Source organism: Xenopus tropicalis, chromosome 2 (assembly GCF_000004195.4).
Source record: "Xenopus tropicalis strain Nigerian chromosome 2, UCB_Xtro_10.0, whole genome shotgun sequence".
NCBI lineage: Eukaryota > Metazoa > Chordata > Amphibia > Anura > Pipidae > Xenopus > Xenopus tropicalis.
The window spans coordinates 112,205,771-112,226,510 of NC_030678.2; the positions used below are offsets into that span (position 1 = coordinate 112,205,771).

Genomic DNA, 20,740 nt, shown 5'->3' on the forward strand with positions numbered 1-20,740 from the left:
AGACCCATTGGGTGATGACCACATAGCAAACTAACGTGGTCCTCATTTTCTGGTATTTTATATTTCAAACCTGCCCAATGATATCTGCCCGATATTCTGTCAGATATCTGTTGGCCAGCCCTTACTAAGGGCCACATAAACAGGCCACAACCCCAGAGTGGACAACTCCAAATGACAACTCCAATTTTCACTAAGCAAAGATGCACCTTTAGACAATCTGACATGTTTTGTTACCCCCTACTCTTCTGGAGAAATGTTGTGGCTGCTAAGAGGTGGCACAACCGCTGATATTTTAGCCTAAATTGCAGCATAGATATTAAGCAGTACTGTGTCATACAAGGTTTAAGGGGATTGTTTATTACCTGTGAATAGAATGATAACATTCTTTACAAGAATAGTAAGAACAGATGAAACAACAAAACAGTTCAATCTATTATACCACAACATATAACAGAGTGTTTGTTTTTATTACCCACGCAGGCATGTCTTCCATTGCAGTGTTATAGAATGACTCACAAGCCCTTTAATCCATTGTTTCCTGCAGTTGTCTGTGCCTTTATAGTCTATGTACACTTATTAGGGGACATATGGTGGTGGCTTTTCACCTGGTAACAGAATACTGGAAGCATAGTGAGATGCAGCATTAGAAGCAAGGCCATTCATTGAGTTGGACTGTGATGGATTCTGGATATCATCTGATAAAGAAATATCTGCAGATGAAATGGCTGGATAAGAGCCCGACGGCTGTAATAAAACAAAGTTTAATTATTCACTTATGACATAGGAATACATTAATAACATTAGAAGTGGCATTTATTTGTAATATTTAAATTATAATAGGTTTGCATTTTATGAGGATTCTGGCACTAAACCAATAGAATCTGTCCTATACAATTACCCTTTTTCCAAAATACTGTTTTGGGACTAATTGTACAGGAGAACTATCAAGAAATCAACTCCATTTTGGTGTACATTACATGAGCATTCTGTCAAACAGCATCCATCAAAAAATGCTTAATAATTGTTAAGATATGACTTATTGTTTAGTGTCCTGTCTTTGCACCACTTGTCCATCTCCTGAAGGTGGGAGGTTTTTTTTGTGATTGACAGAGCATTGAGCTCTCTGATTGGCCTTTGTGCTGTCAAAGATATCTGACAATCAGAAAGCTGGTCTTGCTAACTGAGCCCTTGATATCTATTTCGATGGACAAAGGCACATTTCACATTTGGTCTCATATAAGCAGTAGATAGATTCTGTGCCACAGGGCCCTCAAGCTACAAAACAAAGATTCTCTGCATCTGACATCTGCTGAAAGGTCCACTGTTTGACTTTCCTTGAACAACAACATCCCCATAGAACATGCATACATTTCCTCAAAGCACCTGCCAGTCACACCAATTAAATAAATGATATTGGTTTGCAATGACCTCTCAGAGCTTCTAGTTTTTGGGATAACCACTGCCAGGCAGGTTGTAGGGCAGTAAGTTACATGCCAAACAGCGATTAGACAAAAGCTTGACTAGATCATCTATGCTAAATATCTATATGTATATGTGTATGCAAATACCATTTATATGCTGTACCTTGGTGTAACTCACCTGAGCTGTAGGACCACAATCACTTTGTTGTTACTGCAACCAGTGGGTGGCCAATTAAAGGCTTAGTTCAACTTTTGTGGACATCATTCCATGCTGTCCCTAAAGCCAAAATAGGCACTTTATTACTTGTTTTCCTTTTATAAACCAAGCACTTACCCATTCTAAAAGTTAAAGGCTGTCTTTGCCAAAGTAGCCATGAAGAGTCAGGGAAACATGGACTTCTACTTTAGTGCATGGCCTGTGTTTTCCTAACTCATTTGCATAGCATATATTGTAATGACTGGCAGTAAGATTAATAATGTGCAAGCGAACAAGGAAGGCACAAGGCACTAGGTACTGTGTAAGCAGTTGACGTTTGCACTGCCCTGATTCTACCGGCTAAGCTGCTGCTTACCTACTCATGAATGTAGGGCAAGAAAAGGTATTCACAGAACAAGAAAATATGTCTCACCATGACTGGAAGGAGACACAGGTGCACTGCCCTGAGCCTTCAGCTAGGGGAGCAGATCTCACACTGTATAATGATGAGCAGACACTCATTGAGCAAATCTCCAAGCAGAAGTCTCAAAGTAGATCAGTTTATTGAAGTACCACAGTGAGACAGTCACCTTACACGTTTTGTGTTCAATGATCCTTTATCATAGGCCTATGATTGAGGGCTATACTCCACTGGAGATTTTGTATGATGGTGTTGGATCGACAAAATGCATTCTACAAGTGGGATGTAGTTGCATGAGTCAAAAAATAATGGGACTGATATATAGGACTGATATAAAAACCTAATAATGAAAATCCTACATGAAAGAATTGCCATCCGACACAACACACCTGTCAGAAGGGAACGCTGCTTACTGTGTCTTCATCCCATGAGATAAAATGTGATGGTGTCTGACAGATGTTTTTTCTCATTGAAATACATTGACTGTTGTATATGGACAAATAAAACACACCATCCAGCTTTATCTGATCTGACATTACATTACAACTGACGGAGATAAGATTTTGTGGGATACTACAAAATCTTGTGGTGTTGCATGACAAGATCAGATAAAATCAGACCCTCAAAATCTCCTGTGGAGTTTATCATGGAACACGAAACACGTGAGGTGACTGTCTTACTGTGGTACTTCAATAAACTGATCTACTTTGAGTATTCTGCTTCGAGATTTGCTCAGTGAGTGCCTGCTCTTCATTATACAGTGCAAGAAAAGGCCCTCAGATTGGATAAGCACGGAAAGCATGAGAAGATATTCACAAAAGGTGAAAAACCACTTATACCACTTTTTAGGCATAACAACTTCTGCATTTATCAGATTTCAGATTTTTTTTATATTTTGACCCCCTTTTTGTTGCAGTGTAGTGCACTGTATCTGTGTAGCTGTGAGATGTGCCTGTACCTTACCTGCATAGGCATTGGATAAGATGCGTAGGAAGGAAGAGCTGTTGTGGGAGAACAGAAGCCTGTATACGTTAGGATCTGCTGGGCTGGATTGTACAGAATCTGAGGAGGTGGCGTTGAGTTGAAGTTTGGTTGGTTTAATGGTGCCTAGAAAACAAAGTAAATCTGTCCACACAATTTTATATGTATGTCTCCTAACTCCTGCAAAACACCATTGGAACTCAAGGATTAGTAAAAGGACTCAACCTCACTAAGCTAATAACCTTATCTTCTCCCTATATATCTCCTGTATACATCTCTCTAAAATCCATAACCTACCATGTCCTTAAAGGCTCCCAGAATAGCAGCTGTGACGATGCCAAGGAACAGCCCCACCACATTCAGCACAGTAGAGGCCCACAGCAGTCGATATAAATGTACTACATCTTGGCAGCTGTTAACACCCACAAATTCATAGTAGCTGGAGGGTGGATCTGGACTGCAGAAAAAAATTAATACAGAAAAGATTCAAGATTATTTTTAAGACTAGGCTCATGAAACATGACCATAGTTTGCACTAGATATTTTTCCTGCTCCTCATGACTAGCCTATTGCACTGCTTGAAATGCTGTTCTGACTGCAATAAGTGACCCTCTCAATCTTACCTACTCAGCATCTCACACTAGTATAGCATAATACACACTACTCATTTAGTAACATTTGTATTAAATTACCCATTGCAGTATGCCAATCAGACATTATATTTCACTTCCTGCTATGTTTTATTCATTGCCTATGTTAGTAAATAAGCCCTAGATCTCGAAGAGTACAGATTATGGGTCTTATTTACAAATATAAGTTAGCCATAGCAACCAATCAGATCTTTTCCTTTGCTTTTATATTCTATCTGGTAGTAGACTGCTAAAAACAAACTAATTGGTGTTTTGTATTTTTTTTTCTTTTTCAAAGCTAGTAAGCTGTTTATTAACTGCTAATATTATTACTTTTGGAACAACAGCTTCTTCTGCTGGTCAGTTTTTCCAACTCTAATTGTTCTAATGTTGCTCTGTTCAGTAAAAACAGGGTCATCTGAGGTTTCTGATCTCTAAGCAATTTTACATTCCTTTTTTTAAAGTTTTCATATCTAGTTAGATGTTTGCTATTATGTGGTAATCTCTATAGAACGTCTTCATCTTAAGCACGTTTAGGTTATCATGGTGAAGAAAGAAATAGACAAAAAAAACTATACAAAAATTAAATTAGCATATACCCTAATTCCCAGTTTATGGCCCTCCCTCAATTCCCACAGTGTAACTTGTACCCTTGAAGGAAAATGGTACATTTTGTCACAGTGCTTAATCTCCTTCATTGCAGGCAACAAAACATCAAAAAATACCTTCGCATTCCGCCAAGTGCTGGAAAATGCAAAAGGCAATTTCCATTGCTGACCCCAATGTTCACATTTTGTTGCCTGTGCTGAAGGGGATTAAGGGGTATATTTACTAAGCTATTTTGAGAAAAAGTCACATTTATTTTACTTCTAGATATTTACGAGATACAAAATGTGTTTTCGTCAGTACTCAATTTTTCCGATATTGTTTCTCGGAAAACACGCAGAGTGCATTGCCATTAAGTGGGTCCTACAAAGAAATTGAAGCTACTCCATAGTTAATTCTCAAGAGGGAAATAATAAAATGAACATCTAGTACTCCTACCTTTCACAGTTGTAGAGATCACAGCAGTAACATGTATGGGTTTTTAATCGTAGCCGGCATGTATTGTCCTCTCTATAGCATGTCACCTACAAAGAGAATATAAAGAATGTAGGCAAGGCCATAAAGCAGAACCCCAAGGGAATTTAACACTAAGATAATAAAGGATACTCAATATATTTTTTATTGGTGGGGGGTGTTTAGAAAATCCATATAATTGTTGTAGGTCAGTCACCACTAATATTTTGCACTTCTCCAACAAATACACCATAAATGCATCTGAAAATGGAGTTGCTAGCCTGGAAGCCATTAGAAAACATACAGATCAGAGGAGTAGGGGAGTGAAGGACGACCCTGCTTAGAAAGTTAGGAACTAATAACCAATCAGATGTGAATCTTGTCTATGTTATAGTTGTGCTGTTTTAATCCCCTGAGCACCACGTCCCATTTGATCTTGATGCATTGAATGTTGCCATTTAATATGAGGCATCTTATAGATGGAAGTGCAATATAGTGGATCTAGGATTATTGGTTCTGATGGAAAATTTCCTTCAGTCAGTGATGTGAAGTGAAGAAGAGCTGCCACTGGGCCAGTCGCTCAGATATTGTGCCAGGTTGGCCCATGCTGCTTTGCATCCACATCCTGTGCTTTTGTGCAAAATGCTCTGTGCACTAATGAGCGTGCAGTTGGTTTAGCATGTTCAGCCGGGGATTTCATCAATGACCTTTTGTGACTTTATTTGCTTCCGTTTTACATTTACAAGAAGTCTGTTATCATAAACAATTCCCAAAGAATTAAGTCAAAGTGAAATGCTTGCTAATTTGCACCAAACCTGTTACAATGTTTTTATTAGGACCTAATTTGCAAAATAAAGAGTTATAAGATTTTTATGATACATATTTGCAAATCTGCTCTATGTAACTAAATATGTTCCATTTTATTGGCTTTTATATATGCTTGGCTTTGGACTCAATATAGGTATTAATGAACTTACTTCAGTCTGGTAAGAGTCATATGCAATCCCAGATTCACTGGAGTAAAACTGGCATCTGCCATTATACAAAGGTCTAGGTTCCTAGGAAAGAACATACATATATAATATATGTTTCAGGTGCATAAATACATAGACACATAGTAGGAATCTAAAAAAGAGACTCATCCATCGACTTTAAGGTTTTTGCCCATATGAAATCTGCCTAACTGCTTTCTTGAAGCAGTTTACTGTATCTGCCAGTACAACTGATTCAGGGAGAAAATTCCACAATTTCATAGCTCTCAATGTAAAAATTCCTTCTTAAACCCAACATGAGACATTCTTTTCTCTAATCTCAACGTATGACCCCTTATCTATTAGAAGGATCTGCTGGTCAATAAGACATCACAGAGTTTATTTTACGGTTCTCTTATATATCTATACATAGCTAACATCTCCATTGAAGCACACTTTCTCCATTGTAATCTTTCCTTACTTGGTCAGCAATTCCTTAGAACTGACACCTTTCATACCATTTATCATCTTAGTCACTTTTCTTTGGACTTTCTCTATTTCAGTAATATTCCTTTTAAACTGAACTGCATATTCTAATTGGGGCCTTTCATCACATAAACATATACTCCTTTTAATACAGGACAATATCTTATTGGCCCTCACTGCTGCTGCTGGCTGGCATTGCTTGCTGCATCTACGTTTATTATACACAAGTAGCCCTGGTCCTTCTCCATCAAGGATGTATCCATATTAGTTCCATTAAGGGTATAATGGCTTGCATGTTTTTAAATCCCAAGTGCATAATCCTATATTTATCAACACTGAATCTCATGTGCCACATAAGGGGTAATGCTGTTGCTGGCATGCAAAAATGTTGTTCCACATATTGACGCCATTCATTAAAGGTGCTTTCATTCAAATCTGCTCCTTGAACTCCCACATAGTTGCACTGTGTGCATCTGTTAGCCTCCTGTTGCAAAGAGGGTGCAAGTGCACATATAGATGCTGGGAGAATGGTGTCGCTCCTGGGTTCCTACAGTGGCCAGTGTCAATAGGCACGTCATATTTGGACCTCAGATATCACAAAAACATAATTTCTGCACTGTACTCCTCCATTGTGCGCCTGTTGCACAATAGGGCAGCCTCTCCAAATGAACTTCAATGCATTTTAATTGGGGTAAAAACACAATCTATCATATCCAGGACTTTGAGTTACTCCCGTATAAATGGTTATAGTCAGCTAATACATGTATACAGGTATTAGTAAATAAAATAAAAAGTTTGTATCTCTTTGCATGTACAGTTCATTTACAGGCTGGTATTATTATTATTATTATTAACAAGTGCCAATACATTTAGCTCCGCTATATAGTAAATGGGTATACAGTATATGTTGAAATACACATTATATACAAAAATGCTGTTGATACAAGAGGTAAAGATGACCCAGCACAAAAGAGTTAACGATCTGGCAGAAGCGGACTGGCAGAAGACTCTTGACCACAAAGAGTTGGGCATCCATAATCTTCATAGGTTTTTTTCTCATGCTGGAGTCTCAGCCTTTCTGTATTACTCAAAGAACCTGTCCTTTAAATTCTACCCTGCTTGTGGAAGAGCAATTAACTGGACATTTTTCTCAAAAGAAAAAGTGGGTTTGTAGTTGGTGATCATTAGTTCATTCTAAAACTCCACTATGAATTGTTGATGATTATCATGTCTTGATAAAGGAGTGGCTATAACACCAAAATAGTGCAATAAAATCAGTGCTGTAATGGGCCCATAATGTCCAACAGAGAACCTGGTAACAGGAACTGTGCCATTATCTGGGGTCAATTAGGAAATCCTCTGGTACTACCTGTTGTCTTCCTCTCGGTCAGCAGTTACAAGTGGTGTGTTAAAAGGTTTTTCAGTATGGCTATCTTCTGGCAATATTTCAACAGCCTGGCAGGCATAAATAATAATTGTTGCCATTTGGACTAATAGGGAAGAAGATAACGGACATAAGAAGGCCATTACTTTTACCATAAAATGCTGCAACCCATTAACTGTGTAATTATATACCTATTCAGAAACAAACATGGAAACTTAAGTGGAAATCTGTCAGTACCACTGTCATACCCCACTTTACAGTTTCTGGTTTGTACTCAAAAATCTGTTCATTCCCTGTACTCTTATTCACACAGTAAAATTACAAAATTACTTGTGTCATTCATAGCAATATCTGGCTATATATAATACTGGTTTTACAAGACAAATAAAGTATTTCAATAAACATTAAAAACAAAATGCACTGTAACCAAGTCTAATGTTTGTTCTGCTGCGCTTGAGATAATGAGGCTGATCCATAAATCAGTGAATATTTACTGCAGCCACAGCTATGGCACATATAATTCAAGAGCAGATCTGTGCATATAATTGAAATGTAGCCCCTACCCATGAGTCTGGATACAGACTTATGTATGTATTGTGTGTCTGGTTTATCTTCAAACCACATGCTGAAGGCGAAATCTGAAATGTCACAACTGACACCTTTATAGCCCATCTCAACACAATTCCTTTACATATATATCATTATATAATTCAGCGTAAAGACCACCTAGTTATATAATACAGGTTCAGGATCTACTATCCAGAATGCCTAGGACCTGGAATTTTCCAGCAAAGGGATACTTCCGTAATTTAGATTGCCTTAAGTCTGCTGAAATTGATTTAAACTTGAAATAAACCCAATAGGATTCATGCAGCTTAGTTAGCATCAAGAACACAGTATGTTTTATTATTACAGAAAAAGGGAATATTATTACAAACAAAAATAGAATCATTTTCTTAAAATGGACTCTATGGGAGATGGCCTTCCATTAATTTGGAGCTTTCTAGATAACTGATAACGGATCCCATACCTGTAGTATTTGCAAAGGCATTTATATATCAAGTGGCTTAAAGGTGTATCAGAAATATAATTTTCTTACATCACATTTTACACCACCAATTGTGTTTAAATGACATAATTACAAACTTTAGAAGCAGCAGTGAAGTTGAAGTTTTAAACACATTTCACAAGGTGCGTCTATTGAGTTTTTAACAAAGTTTGCCCTTTTGTGACATAAAATTAATTGATATCTTTATAGGCTTGTCTCTATATGTTTGTTTTAATATGGGTATTTCCTCAACGCTAAGATTATAACCTGGGTTGCAACTCACCCTAATGTCACCCAGTCACCCCACTAACAGTCCAGTCACATCAGAATTTGTAACTGAATATACTTTATCTGCTGCCATTGAAAAAGATTAAAAATGAAATCCTCCAAAACAGGCAGAGGTGGGAGCATAACTGAAGCTGTGGCCTGGGGGAGTGTTGGCAGATGGAACAGGTGTGACTTCGGTGGAAGAGGGGGTGGCTTAGACACACTGGGGTTATAATACGACCTACTTAGTGTGTCTACTACTTTTGGCTCCTGGAGCTAATACCCTAGGATCTATCCTACCACTAGCTAATCCACTTAGGTCTTCTCTTCACTGGGGCCTTCCTGGCACCTTCTACCCTTCTCCATCAATCCCAGAAAATTAACATGGCTATTCCCATTATATTGGTGAATACATCTGACTCCCATGTGCAAACAGGAACATGTTTTACATATGCCTCTTTACTTTTCATTATATCGCATGTGGCAATAAAGTAATGGTTTAGTTGTGTATTGATTAATTAGAAATAAGGGTATAACATACATATATATGTGTATATAAAGCTAAAAGCGTATTTCTAATGAAAATATGACCTGATATTTATCTATCAATGGATAGACAAGGGGGAGTGTGTAATACTATCTAAGTTGGTTCGCTTCTCTGTATACAGGTCCCAAGGGGAGCATAACTTAACATTAAATGCAGTACCGACTGCATCTGCCAGGAAATAAAAGAGACGTAATCATTAAGACTTGACTTGTATGGTGGAAACTTCTCACTAATAAGTAAAACATGATGTTAGATATGAGAGGGTTTATTTACTATCACTGACTGTCATGCACAAATGTAAGCACCCCATACAAGAGACACAAAGATTTGTGCGGATACAAAAGAGCAGGGTAGGTTGGAGCTTCTGCATGTTCTTTGTAATTTGTCCTATTTATAAGGGAGCCTTGATGAGTATCTTAAGCTGAAGAAAGCAGACAAAAATAAACTATAAATAACCAGGTTTTATCTGTGTAGGACCAACTGCTCACACGTTATCGGCAATTTCTACTCTGGTTGTGCTGTGTCCTTGAAGGTCACTGTTGGCAGATCAATGAATGGCTCCCATTAATATACCTGGCGGCCTTTATGCCTAGCTCTGCATTTTCTCTGATTGCCCTGTTGGAGTCTGAAAATTTATTGAATTCTCCATCCATTGCAAAATAAATGTTAACTAATAAGATATGTGTTAGCTTTCACTGCTGTTATCTTCCATTTGTAATCTACGATTAGTACTTTTAAAATGTTACCCTAAATCAGTTTAATTGCAGTTATTGCAGCTTCTACTGTACAGAACTGTACAGCTGAGTGAGAAGAAGGAGAGGCAGATCAGATATTACCAGTTGTATTTATTAACATTGAAGACAAACATGACCGATGATGTTGCCCATAGCAACCAATCAGATCTTTGCTTTTGTTTTCTAACTTGTAGGTGACCGGCTAAATCTAATTGCTGATTGGTTGCTATGGGAAACATCACTGGTAATGTTTGTCTCCAATAAATACACCCCTAAGGGGCACATTTATCAAAGTACGATTGATTCTGAATACAAAAAAATAATATTTTTTCTAATTTATAGAACTGTGCATATTTTCTGGGATTTTTTCGTTAATTTGCGTCAAATTTTACACAACAAAATTTGTCGCAATGAGTATGAAAGTTTCAGATTTTTTCAAGCTTCGTTATCATGATTTTCCTTGGGCCAGGTTGGAGCTGCAGAGTGCCAATGAGTCCTATGGGAGGCTTCCAAAACCATGCACAGAAGGATCAAAGTCAGAAAGGTTTTCCTGCCATTTACGATAGTTTGGATACGAAAATTTAGTGACTATTGGATCGCCAATACGATATTATCGTGACTATTACTATTTTTCGTAAGCATTTTCGTGACATTTCCGATCATCAGAAATTATCGTATTTAATCCGAATTTAACCCATTTCGGGATTCAAACTTGTACTTTGATGAATCAGCCCCTAAGTGTTAACTCTGCTGCAGGGTCTTATAAAAAATAGACAGAAAGGGTAAGCTATTTCGCTAAGGGCTATTTTGGCTGCAGGAGGGTAAATAAATTAAAAATCAAAAGTCTTAAAAGGAGGGATAATTTGGCAATAACACCTACTAAGTTTGGTTAGAGTAAGTGTTGTGTCTGACACAGAGGAGGAAGGTGAAATTTGTGACTAGGGAGTTTACTACAAGATCCCTTGCCATATATTAATGATGTACCTGCTTCAGACATGGGCTATGGGTCTCTTTTAAAATGCAAACAGTACAATCAACCCTTGAAGCCACAGTTCATATGTTACACTTAGTTCCTTTATTTCCAGTGCGGAGCACTTGGGGAACATGTAAGATTTTTTTATAGCACATAAATTGGCCCAAATCTCCCCTAATTATTATCTTATAAGAGAAAAGAACAAATCTTGGTCCAGTAAAAAAAATTTAATTTTACGTGTGGAATGTCCTCTATGTGTATTGCATGTGCCTACATATGTCAGTGAGTATGTATGTATGCATATCAGGCAACTGTACAGCAAATGCATAGAAGACTAGATGCAGACAATATAAAAATATATACAAACACAACAAGACCACACTTGCCAATAAACTAAACTTCTGCTTTGTGAGTGTTGCTAATTGTTGTGTGGATAAAATGCTTATATGAAAGCTATACAAATATTGGTATTGGAACTGAAGGGGCAGTCGGCCAAAGAAGGCAAGTTAAACATAAATTGGGACGGCCAGAGAAGGAAACAACAAATTTGTAATAACCAGTTAGGCCAGGTGGCAACCCTAAATGTAAACAATACTGTAAAAGATATTTATAAAATAGAATCAGACAACAACAGACCACTGTGCCACTTTTGTGCCAGAACAACTTGTGCCAGCTACTGTTTTCTTGGTGTGGTGTAGAATTTATTGTTTTGTCAAGTATTGTTGGTATCTTACTATGTGTTTTACATTGTCTGTTTTATTTATAATTATCTTTTACAGTACTATTTACATGATGTATATATAGTGTATTAGTGTGTCTTTATTGTACTCTTCAACATGACTTATATAACTAAATATTATTTAGTAGAAATTAATAAAAACTACTGGCCAGTGCTGATTTGGTACCGCCCTACTGACCAATGGTGCTAACCTTTTACTCCTCTTCTTCAGGAAATGAAAAGGCCCGAGGTACTTTGCTGCATCTTTCCTGTGCTTCCAGGTTCTGCTTGTGATGGCATCAGCTGATCACATTCACAGCACTGTACAGCTTGCAAAAAGTAAAACATTGTGCATAGGCCCACCGAAGCCACCATAAGGGATACCTAAGAGCAGAGAAAAGGTGGTGCCCTTTGCAGCGGCAGCTGCAACTTAATAGTTGCGCTATCTTGGGGTAAAAAATTAGCAATGTTGTTTACCCTCAGTATTTATTACTTTAGTTCTACTTTTAAGGGTAAAACTCCTATATTCAATATCAAATCTCCATCTTTCCGGAGTACAGAAGTGTTTGGTGCACCAGTATTTTATGTCAGACACACTGTGGCCACACATTTCATGACATAGTGGGACAGCTGGGAGATATGCAATACACATGGAATGGCTATAATAGTGTCAAGCCTTTGACTCCCACAACACCAAAGCTTTGCTAGTGTTGGGTACTGGAACCAAGCAAGCCTTATTAATCATTGATGGTTAGTTATAATGTAATCCTTGTAGTGCTGTCAAATTCTTATTTATATTAATTTGCTGTATGAGCTATTAGTTTGCTAAGTTTTGAAAACTGATTTAAAATTCAGACAGACACCTGGATTATCATGCATACAGTTTTGTATTATATAAAGAATAGTCATCTGACCTATGCTGCCCATGAGTAATGAAACTCAATGGAATTACAAGAAAGGAAGAGGGAAAATGTATTTAAGTGAAACACGGGAGAACAAGATGACACGCTTCACAGAATGGATAGTACATTACTGAATTGTCTGATGTCAGTAGAGGTTAATAGCCTTTCAGCTGGTGAACTAAAACAATAAAGATGTTAAAAAATATATATGGTTAGCTAGAATGTGATTATTAAGGGTCTAGAACAGTAGCTGAGAGAATGGTATTTACTATATGATATGAAATACTTGCTTTCCAAAATACAAACTAATCAATTAACCCATCAAGTAATATTGTTATTATTGTCATACCAGCAATCTGCATTGAATGATATGGAGCAGTGGCAGAACAAGAGTTTGCCAGCCGCTGAGAAAAGACATGGTCTCATTCTCTCCTCCATCCACCAGGTGAATATAAATCTGCATCACCTTCAGGCCCAGTGGTCCCCATAGAGGCACTTTTAAAGTGGACAAAAAGGGCATTTGCCCAGGGCCCACTAGGATAGTAGGGGCCATCATCAATTATTTCATTTGCAACAACTGTTGAATGCATCTACCAGAAATGACAGACCCCTCATTCTAATGAGCACCACCAAATGCACAAACACAGAACACAATTAGCAGATCTAATAATATATGGCTTCTGGTAACTTCAATTTTCTATTAAAGGTGAAAGAAAGGTAAAAACGAAGTAAGCTTTATCAGAAAGGTCTATGTAAATACAGCCATAAGCACTCACAGAAATGCTGCACTGACTTCTCTGTGAAAAGATTTCTTGTGTCTGTAATTCATGTGCCAGAGACACGCAGCTCTCTGCTGTCTCCTCTCTGCTGCTCCCCCTTCCCTCAAGAATGCTAAGAACTCACTTGCCCCCTTAGGAATGTGGATCTGAGCCAATCAGCAGGAAGCTGACTCATAGGGGCAGATTAACTAAGACACAAACGTTCCGAGCGTATTTTCGCTGAAATTTTCGTCGCTTGCACAACTTTTTCGAACGCTTGTGCGAAAAAATCGGAAAGCTTTTCCCGCTGTTTACAATCGTGACTTTCGGATCGTCAATACAATATTTTCGTGATTAATACAATTTTTTCGTAAGCATATTCGTGATATTTGCGATCTTCAGAAATTTTCATATCCCATCTGAATTTATCCCATTTGGGATTAGAACTCGTGTTTTCATGAATGTGCCCCATAGTCTAACTGAGCATGTACACTTGGTCTGGGTGTCTGTGCAGGAGCGAAGCATTATGGGAACTTTCTTTACACAGCTCAGAGTTTTTTCTTCCTGTTTGGCTTCTGATCATCTGAACAGGTAAAATATGGGGAGACTTAAGAGCACTATTGAGAGAACTGAAGGTATGCCTGCAGCTTGAGATTAACTCTTTACTAGCCTTTCCTTCTCCTTTAAGGCTTTGCCATTCTTATACACATATATACTCGGTTGGTGGTTGAGGTTCTGTTTTTAACAATATTAACAAAAAATGCTATAAGATGTACTGAAAGGAAATATGCATGTTTTATTTATTCAACCACTGGATCTAATAGCAGACAGCCCTAATACAAACAAGCTTGTGTATATTAACAGTAGAAGTAAATCTAGCACAACTGGACTTGCTGAGTAATCATAGAAAACATTTCACTACTCATCTGAGCAACTTCTTCAGTTCAACTGACTAGTATGGAAAGTCCTCAGCGTGGTTGAGTAGTGAAATGTCTTCTATGAAAAGTTCCTCTCTTGATCTAGAAAAGAATGCAGGATGTCCAAATATGTCTGCCTTCTTTATTGTTGTTAATGAGAATATGCACCCTGTCATATTTCTGATTTATCATATTTGCTGCACAGAAACCAGAAAGTAATGATAACTATTTATTGTACTATGTACGCCATTAATACAGTGCCAATAAAAGGCTCTTTCCTATGATTTCAAACCTACAGTTTAGGTAATTGTGCAGGTCTACAAAAAACATTTGGCCCACGTATCATTAAGTACAAATATAACAGCTATAACAGAGAAAAATATAAAATACTTACAATATGCCGAGCTGCAAACACCCCATCAACAATAGCACAGGAGAAAGCTGCTACAACCCCAAAGCTTATAAAAACAATAGATGCTACCAGCTAGGAAAAAAAAGACATATTGTTTTTGTTAAGTATCAATAATAACACAAGTAAAACTGTACTGTTCTACAGTAGCATAAATCATTTGAAATCTGAGAAGAGTGGAATTTGTATAACAAAGGGTAACATCTATATTGTATATGGAAAATTATAGGAAACTGGTTATATATTATTGGATATATATACAATATATATATATGTGTGTGTGTGTGTGAATGGCTGCTGTAATGCTGTTACAGGACTCTCAGCAGCAGATTGGGGGAGGCATAGGAAGATAAGTGTACTAAACAATGATACATTATAGTATTTAGTAACTTGTCTGCAAAAGCTGTCTGCCAGCTGTGTTCTAGCTTTGCGTGCTACAGCTGCTATAATGTGCCACATTATCCTGACTATGGCATAGCTGAAATGTAATCTGTTGGGTGTCATTGATTTTTTGATCTTAGTTCACTATTGCATGCTTTAAGTGTATTGCAAGCTGAACAACCCACTAGTACAACCACAACAGACACTTCCGCAGAAAGCTTGTATGTTCTGAAGAAATACTGCAGGTGCAGATCAATAATGAGCTTGCCCAGGCTCCTAATGCTCTGCAATGATAATGTTGTTAATCAAGGACAATTAGGCAGTCACATCACTCTCAGTTAAATTTTTTTGTAAAGACCTTGGTACGAATTATCAAAGGATATGATGTCCAGAGCCCTTGGGATCACTTTCAATCTACCATTTCACATTAAGAATACAGGCGCCACTCCCTGGTTTCCAGTATCATGACCTTTAAAGGCTCATACATACAATATTTTTTGGTACAATATTTTACAGACACACGTGCTGTATGGGAAGAGATCTCCCCTGAACTAACTAAGCAGAGCCATATATTGCAGGGTGTTGCAAGGAGTGCAGACATTTTAATAAAACTGCATCTCTTCTAATAACGTACCTTAGATCTAACCCTGGGAGGTTGAGGTTTACGAAAGTATTTCTCATTACTATAAAAAAGTATAGAAAGAATGAGGGGTTTCAAAAGTGATATGTTTAAAATCTTAATTATAGGACAGTTTGATGGATTCCACAAACATTCATGACCTTTTAAGACAGAATTAGAAATCAAGAAATTTAGGGAGAAGTAAGACAAAGGTTATCTTGCAGAGCCCACTTAACTTGGAGCTATTGTCACTGAACTGGTTGGATTCATTATTGATATTTAAAGCACCCTTTATTTCCAAAAAAAAAATTAAATAACATATTTCTCCTAAATACCTCCTACTGGGACTTTTTATTTAATAATAACCAACAATGTCACTTTTTTGTAGTTCTTAGTCTGGCTTTTGATGCCTTTTATAGCCAGAATTCTCTTTAATAAACACAACCTTTATTACAACCACCACTGCTAATACTGTCATAAATCCCATAAATGCATGTAAGCTGTAGTTCTTCACCTATAATACTACAATGGTCAATGGCACATGGCTGGTTTTGGCCACCTTGGTTTCAAGAATGCCAGTTGGTGCTTATAGAGACCCCCAAATCCAAGATGGCATCACCCATAGCCATGACATCATTATTGCACAGCAGAGGCTTTGTGTCAAATTCCTGGATGCACTATTCTTGCCTGTTGCAGACCATCCATTTGGCTACATGTCCTGACCATTGCATACATTTTGACTACGAACTTGTTTAACCCATAGGATACCTCATCTTCAGATGGCCTATCGCCCTGACACATGGAACTCCTATCAAGAATGGCAGTGTCCTATAAAAAGTCATGAGTCATCAAGTGCTGATTGCCTGAAAGCGCCAATGTTTGCCTAGAGCCCAGAGTACTGAAACACAAATTTTCTTATCATTTTCTAACAAAACCAATTTCTGTACACGCATTTTTAAAAATGCTCACAATCTTTGTGCAGCCAAAACATTTTTTAGGGGGGACATTGCATATAAGTGAGTATATTTTACCATTAAAGCATTCTATCATTGTCCACTATCAACAATTCTTGTTTCAGGATTGTCAGAACTGCTACTCATGCAAACAATTTGGGATCATTTTTCAGGTCATTAGGCATTAGACATGGTCATAAACACTGCCACTTGTATTCACATCTCCCTTGATGGGGAAAATGGATGCACATAATTCTCATAAATAACATTATTCCATTCTGTATTCCAAAATAGTTAAATATTATTCCCAGAGGAGAAAGATGACACTAAATAGATCTGTGCAATTGTTACAGGAATTACATTTGTGGGCCATTTCATGCTCTGTTGCTACATTTCATGCCTCCTCTGTGCATTATGGATTCCTCACTGGATAGCATGCTTTCAATTTATTTTCAACTTCAAAAAGTCAGATTTATATTAAGGAAAATACTATTTATTTTCTGCAAACAATTATCCTAAATAAAATTCTCAGTTTCATACCAGGTGCATATTCAGGAGAACTCAACAAAATTTGTTAAAGAGCCCCACACAACACAGAAACGCTCTAATATACTGTACCTATCACTGTAATCTGTTACATCAAACAGTATGCATGAGGGATGCATGGAATCCACTATTTTGGTATCTGGCCGAACCCTAAATCCTTTGTGAAAGAATTGGCCAAATACTAAACCAAATCTGACTCCTAATTTGCATGTGCAAATTCAGCCACTGATGGGTTAAAGAGAAATGCAAGCACAATGAAAATTTTTCAACTTCCATGTGACAAAAAGTCATGTGATTTTAGGGATTCAAATTCATTTCAACCAGGCACATGGATTTGGCTGGATCCGAATCCTGCTGAAAAAGGCAGAATCGTAGCCGAATTCCAAACCAATCCTGGATTCGGTGCATGCCTTGTATGAATAAATACTATTTTATATGCTGAAATGCAGCTGCAAAACAGTTCTTCTCTTTCTGCATCATCTGAAATCCTGGCAGGGGAGAATGGACTAAAACATTGATGTTACAAAATAACTTTTCCACAGCTTACAGACAGCATGCAGGAACTACTTAACCCACAATGCACTGCGCTAGGATGTTCCTTTCCTTATTGACATCACGTGTGCAGGGAATTGTGTGATTGGGAGTATGCAGGCTGAAGGCAGGCTGAAAACAGTTGACTACTGTTTTTTTTTTTTGTGAGTCTCAAAGTAGTCAGCCAAATCAGCAGGGGAACAGGGGCCAAGCTTAGGTAACTGTTCCAAATCATATTATTACATTACAAATCATGAAAAGGCTGCATATTTTTTAAATCAATGTATGTTGCAAAGTTGATTGAAATCATGCTTGTGTTTGGGTGGAGTTCCCCTTTAACATGGTAGGAGACACAAGGAGAGGAGCAAACCACAACATTATACCTCAGTTACATACCATTTGTTTTCTATTTTCTACAAGATGGATTCCAATAATGCCAAGGAAAGATCCAAAACCAAGCTGAAACATCAAAACACAACAGTTATCTAAAAAAATGGATTGTGAGTGAATGATGGCTAAAAAGGCAGATAAAATTTAGGGGACATGACTACAGGTGTCTGGAAACCCGCTTCTTCAGAGGAGAAATAAGGAATAGATTGTGTTGTAATACACAGGCAAAATTCAAGTAATTGTGCTTCAATGTAATTTTTAACCCACTTTAATTTTTAGCTGATTTCTAGATATTGCAAATATCAGCAAATGGTGAAGATCAGAGCTGATAGCCCAGGATTAATGTTGCTGGATGGATGGAGTCATTTTCACCAATCCAACTCTCTATTAACTCTATGTATTTCTCATTGTGGGGTCTTTTCTACCAATGACTTAATCTCAGTAAAAAAAAAGCACTGTTCCCTTATATAGTATGCTGAGTATTGGCTTAATCTTGAATTAGTATTTATGACACAAAATGATACAAAACCATACAGGGGGGTAATAAGGCATAATAAGAAAGGAGCTGGGGGGATCTACTTTATCCCTCCACAGTTAGGTACAGTGGCTTAATCCCAGGGCTGCTATAGCCACATGTTTAAAACACTAAGCAAAACAAATGCTCTTAGCATGTGCACTTGCAAATTAGCCCTTTAAAATGTACTAGCTTTTATTACATGTGCCAAAAAATAGGATTCAAATATCCAAATTAAGCATACTTACAATAATGCCAGGATAGTAGCCTCCCACAGTTATATTCTCTGTCCTTGTAGTTGCCACTAGGCCAATAGTGAGTATAAAAAGTGACAAGACAAGAAGGGATATTGCAAACAAAAGGGACGTCCTTTTCCTTTTAGCAAACAGCCCTATGAACAAAAACAATGCACACATATAATACAGAAGGTGCAACATTGGAACTCACAGGTTAGGGAGACCTGGCAGGTATGCAGCAGGACCTAATACCTCGTACCTGTCTTATAGGTTGCACTGAGCACACTGCTGTGCCTTGCTGGATTCATTGCAAGGCACAGGCTGCACCCAGCCCCTGCCACAAGTGCTCTGTAAATGAACATTAAGCTGCATGATTTTGCACCCCTTAGTGTTCTAGTACTTGTGACAATGGATCTGGTAAATAGTCCCTTATAAATTGCTTTCTCTAGTGGCGTAACAAGAGACCTATTGGTATCAGTAAATGTTTTAGAGCACCCCATCTTGCAATTTGTTACAAGCGGCAACTTCATGCTGCAGCCCTCCCTGGACAGTGCACTGCTTGGTGGACTACCTGTCCCCAATATTTGCACCACAGCTGTTTAGGGTCCCTTAAAAATCTGTCAGCTCACAAGGAGTTCACCTTTTATAAATTTGATTCTGCTCACTGGGATGGCAGAGGATCCTCTCTTTTCTTTATATACAAACTTTACTATGTTTAAAACTATGGACAGCGTAACAAAACTGAGAACACGGAGTTTGAATTAATGAAAATATTTACACATATGCCCACTAAAACCACATGCATTCATTCCAGTCAGCTGGCTGAGCCTCTTGCCTTTTCCTCCAAGCTAGAACTTGGCATTGTGGTAATATTTATTCTAAAATACTGTATATACTCGAGTATAAGCCTAGTTTTTCAGCACCCAATATGTGCTGAAAAAGTCACCCTCGGCTTATACTCGAGTCGGGTGCCATGGGGCTCTCTAGACTAGCACCCTCTCTCTTTGTGTGCAATTGGCCCACCTGCAACCAGACTTCTCTGTTGCCCTGGCCTAGCTCCACTAGCAATACCTATTCCCCTTACTCTCCTCCTGTACCGGGTTTCTGCTGCCAGTTTGCCAATGTGCAATGAGCATGGGTAGTACTTATATTGTTTGTGACCGTTCTTCTCGGCTTACCAGCCAGTTTACTGTTTTTCGTTGAATAAATATTGAAAAACATATACCACTGATGGCCTCATTTAATGTAATTTTATTGGTATTATTTGATTAATTGAAACTTAGCAGTAGCTGGTGCATTTCCCCACCCTAGGCTTTTATACTCGAGTCAATACGTTTTTCCAGTTTTTCTTAGGTAAAATTAGGTACCTCGGCTTATATTCGGATCGGCTTATACTCGAGTATATACGGTCCTTAATTCTCTGATTCTGCATGTTTTTACTCCAAAGCACAAGGCTGGCCAAGGAGCTTTCCCTTGTGAAGGAAACAGCTTTATCAGTACAACAATGTTTGCTGTTTAACAGAACCGAGTATCATTCAGAGACAGAGCACAGGGGAAAGCACTACGCTCGAAAACTCTGAAGAGATGAGATGCAGACTTCAGGTTTGTGGTGACCCAAACAAATAAACATAATAACGACACAACCATATCGATATATTTTATTAATTACAGACACATTGAGAATGAAAATCAGCATTGCTTAGTTATGAAGCTGTAACACCATACTGTTGTTTGTTTTGCAGTCAATTG

At 37.8% G+C, this 20,740-nt stretch overlaps 1 protein-coding gene across 3 annotated transcripts in view; it reads right to left on the reverse strand.

The window, feature by feature from the left end:
• Positions 1 to 336: 336 nt before the first annotated feature.
• tmem255b (transmembrane protein 255B) overlaps positions 337 to 20,740 on the reverse strand; it is a 49,148-nt gene continuing 28,744 nt past the window's right edge. For 2 of the 3 annotated variants that reach the window (XM_031897009.1, XM_018091638.2), the window contains exons 2-9: positions 19,004 to 19,146; positions 18,248 to 18,310; positions 14,807 to 14,896; positions 5,685 to 5,765; positions 4,693 to 4,778; positions 3,317 to 3,476; positions 3,002 to 3,145; positions 337 to 744 (exon numbers count right to left, since the gene is read on the reverse strand). In XM_031897009.1, coding sequence (XP_031752869.1) covers positions 577 to 744; positions 3,002 to 3,145; positions 3,317 to 3,476; positions 4,693 to 4,778; positions 5,685 to 5,765; positions 14,807 to 14,896; positions 18,248 to 18,310; positions 19,004 to 19,146 — 935 coding nt within the window. In that variant the 3' untranslated portion in view covers positions 337 to 576. Of the gene's footprint in view, positions 745 to 1,606; positions 1,699 to 3,001; positions 3,146 to 3,316; positions 3,477 to 4,692; positions 4,779 to 5,684; positions 5,766 to 14,806; positions 14,897 to 18,247; positions 18,311 to 19,003; positions 19,147 to 20,740 lie in introns of those variants that run through there. The other variant, XM_031897010.1, reaches the window with a different exon arrangement.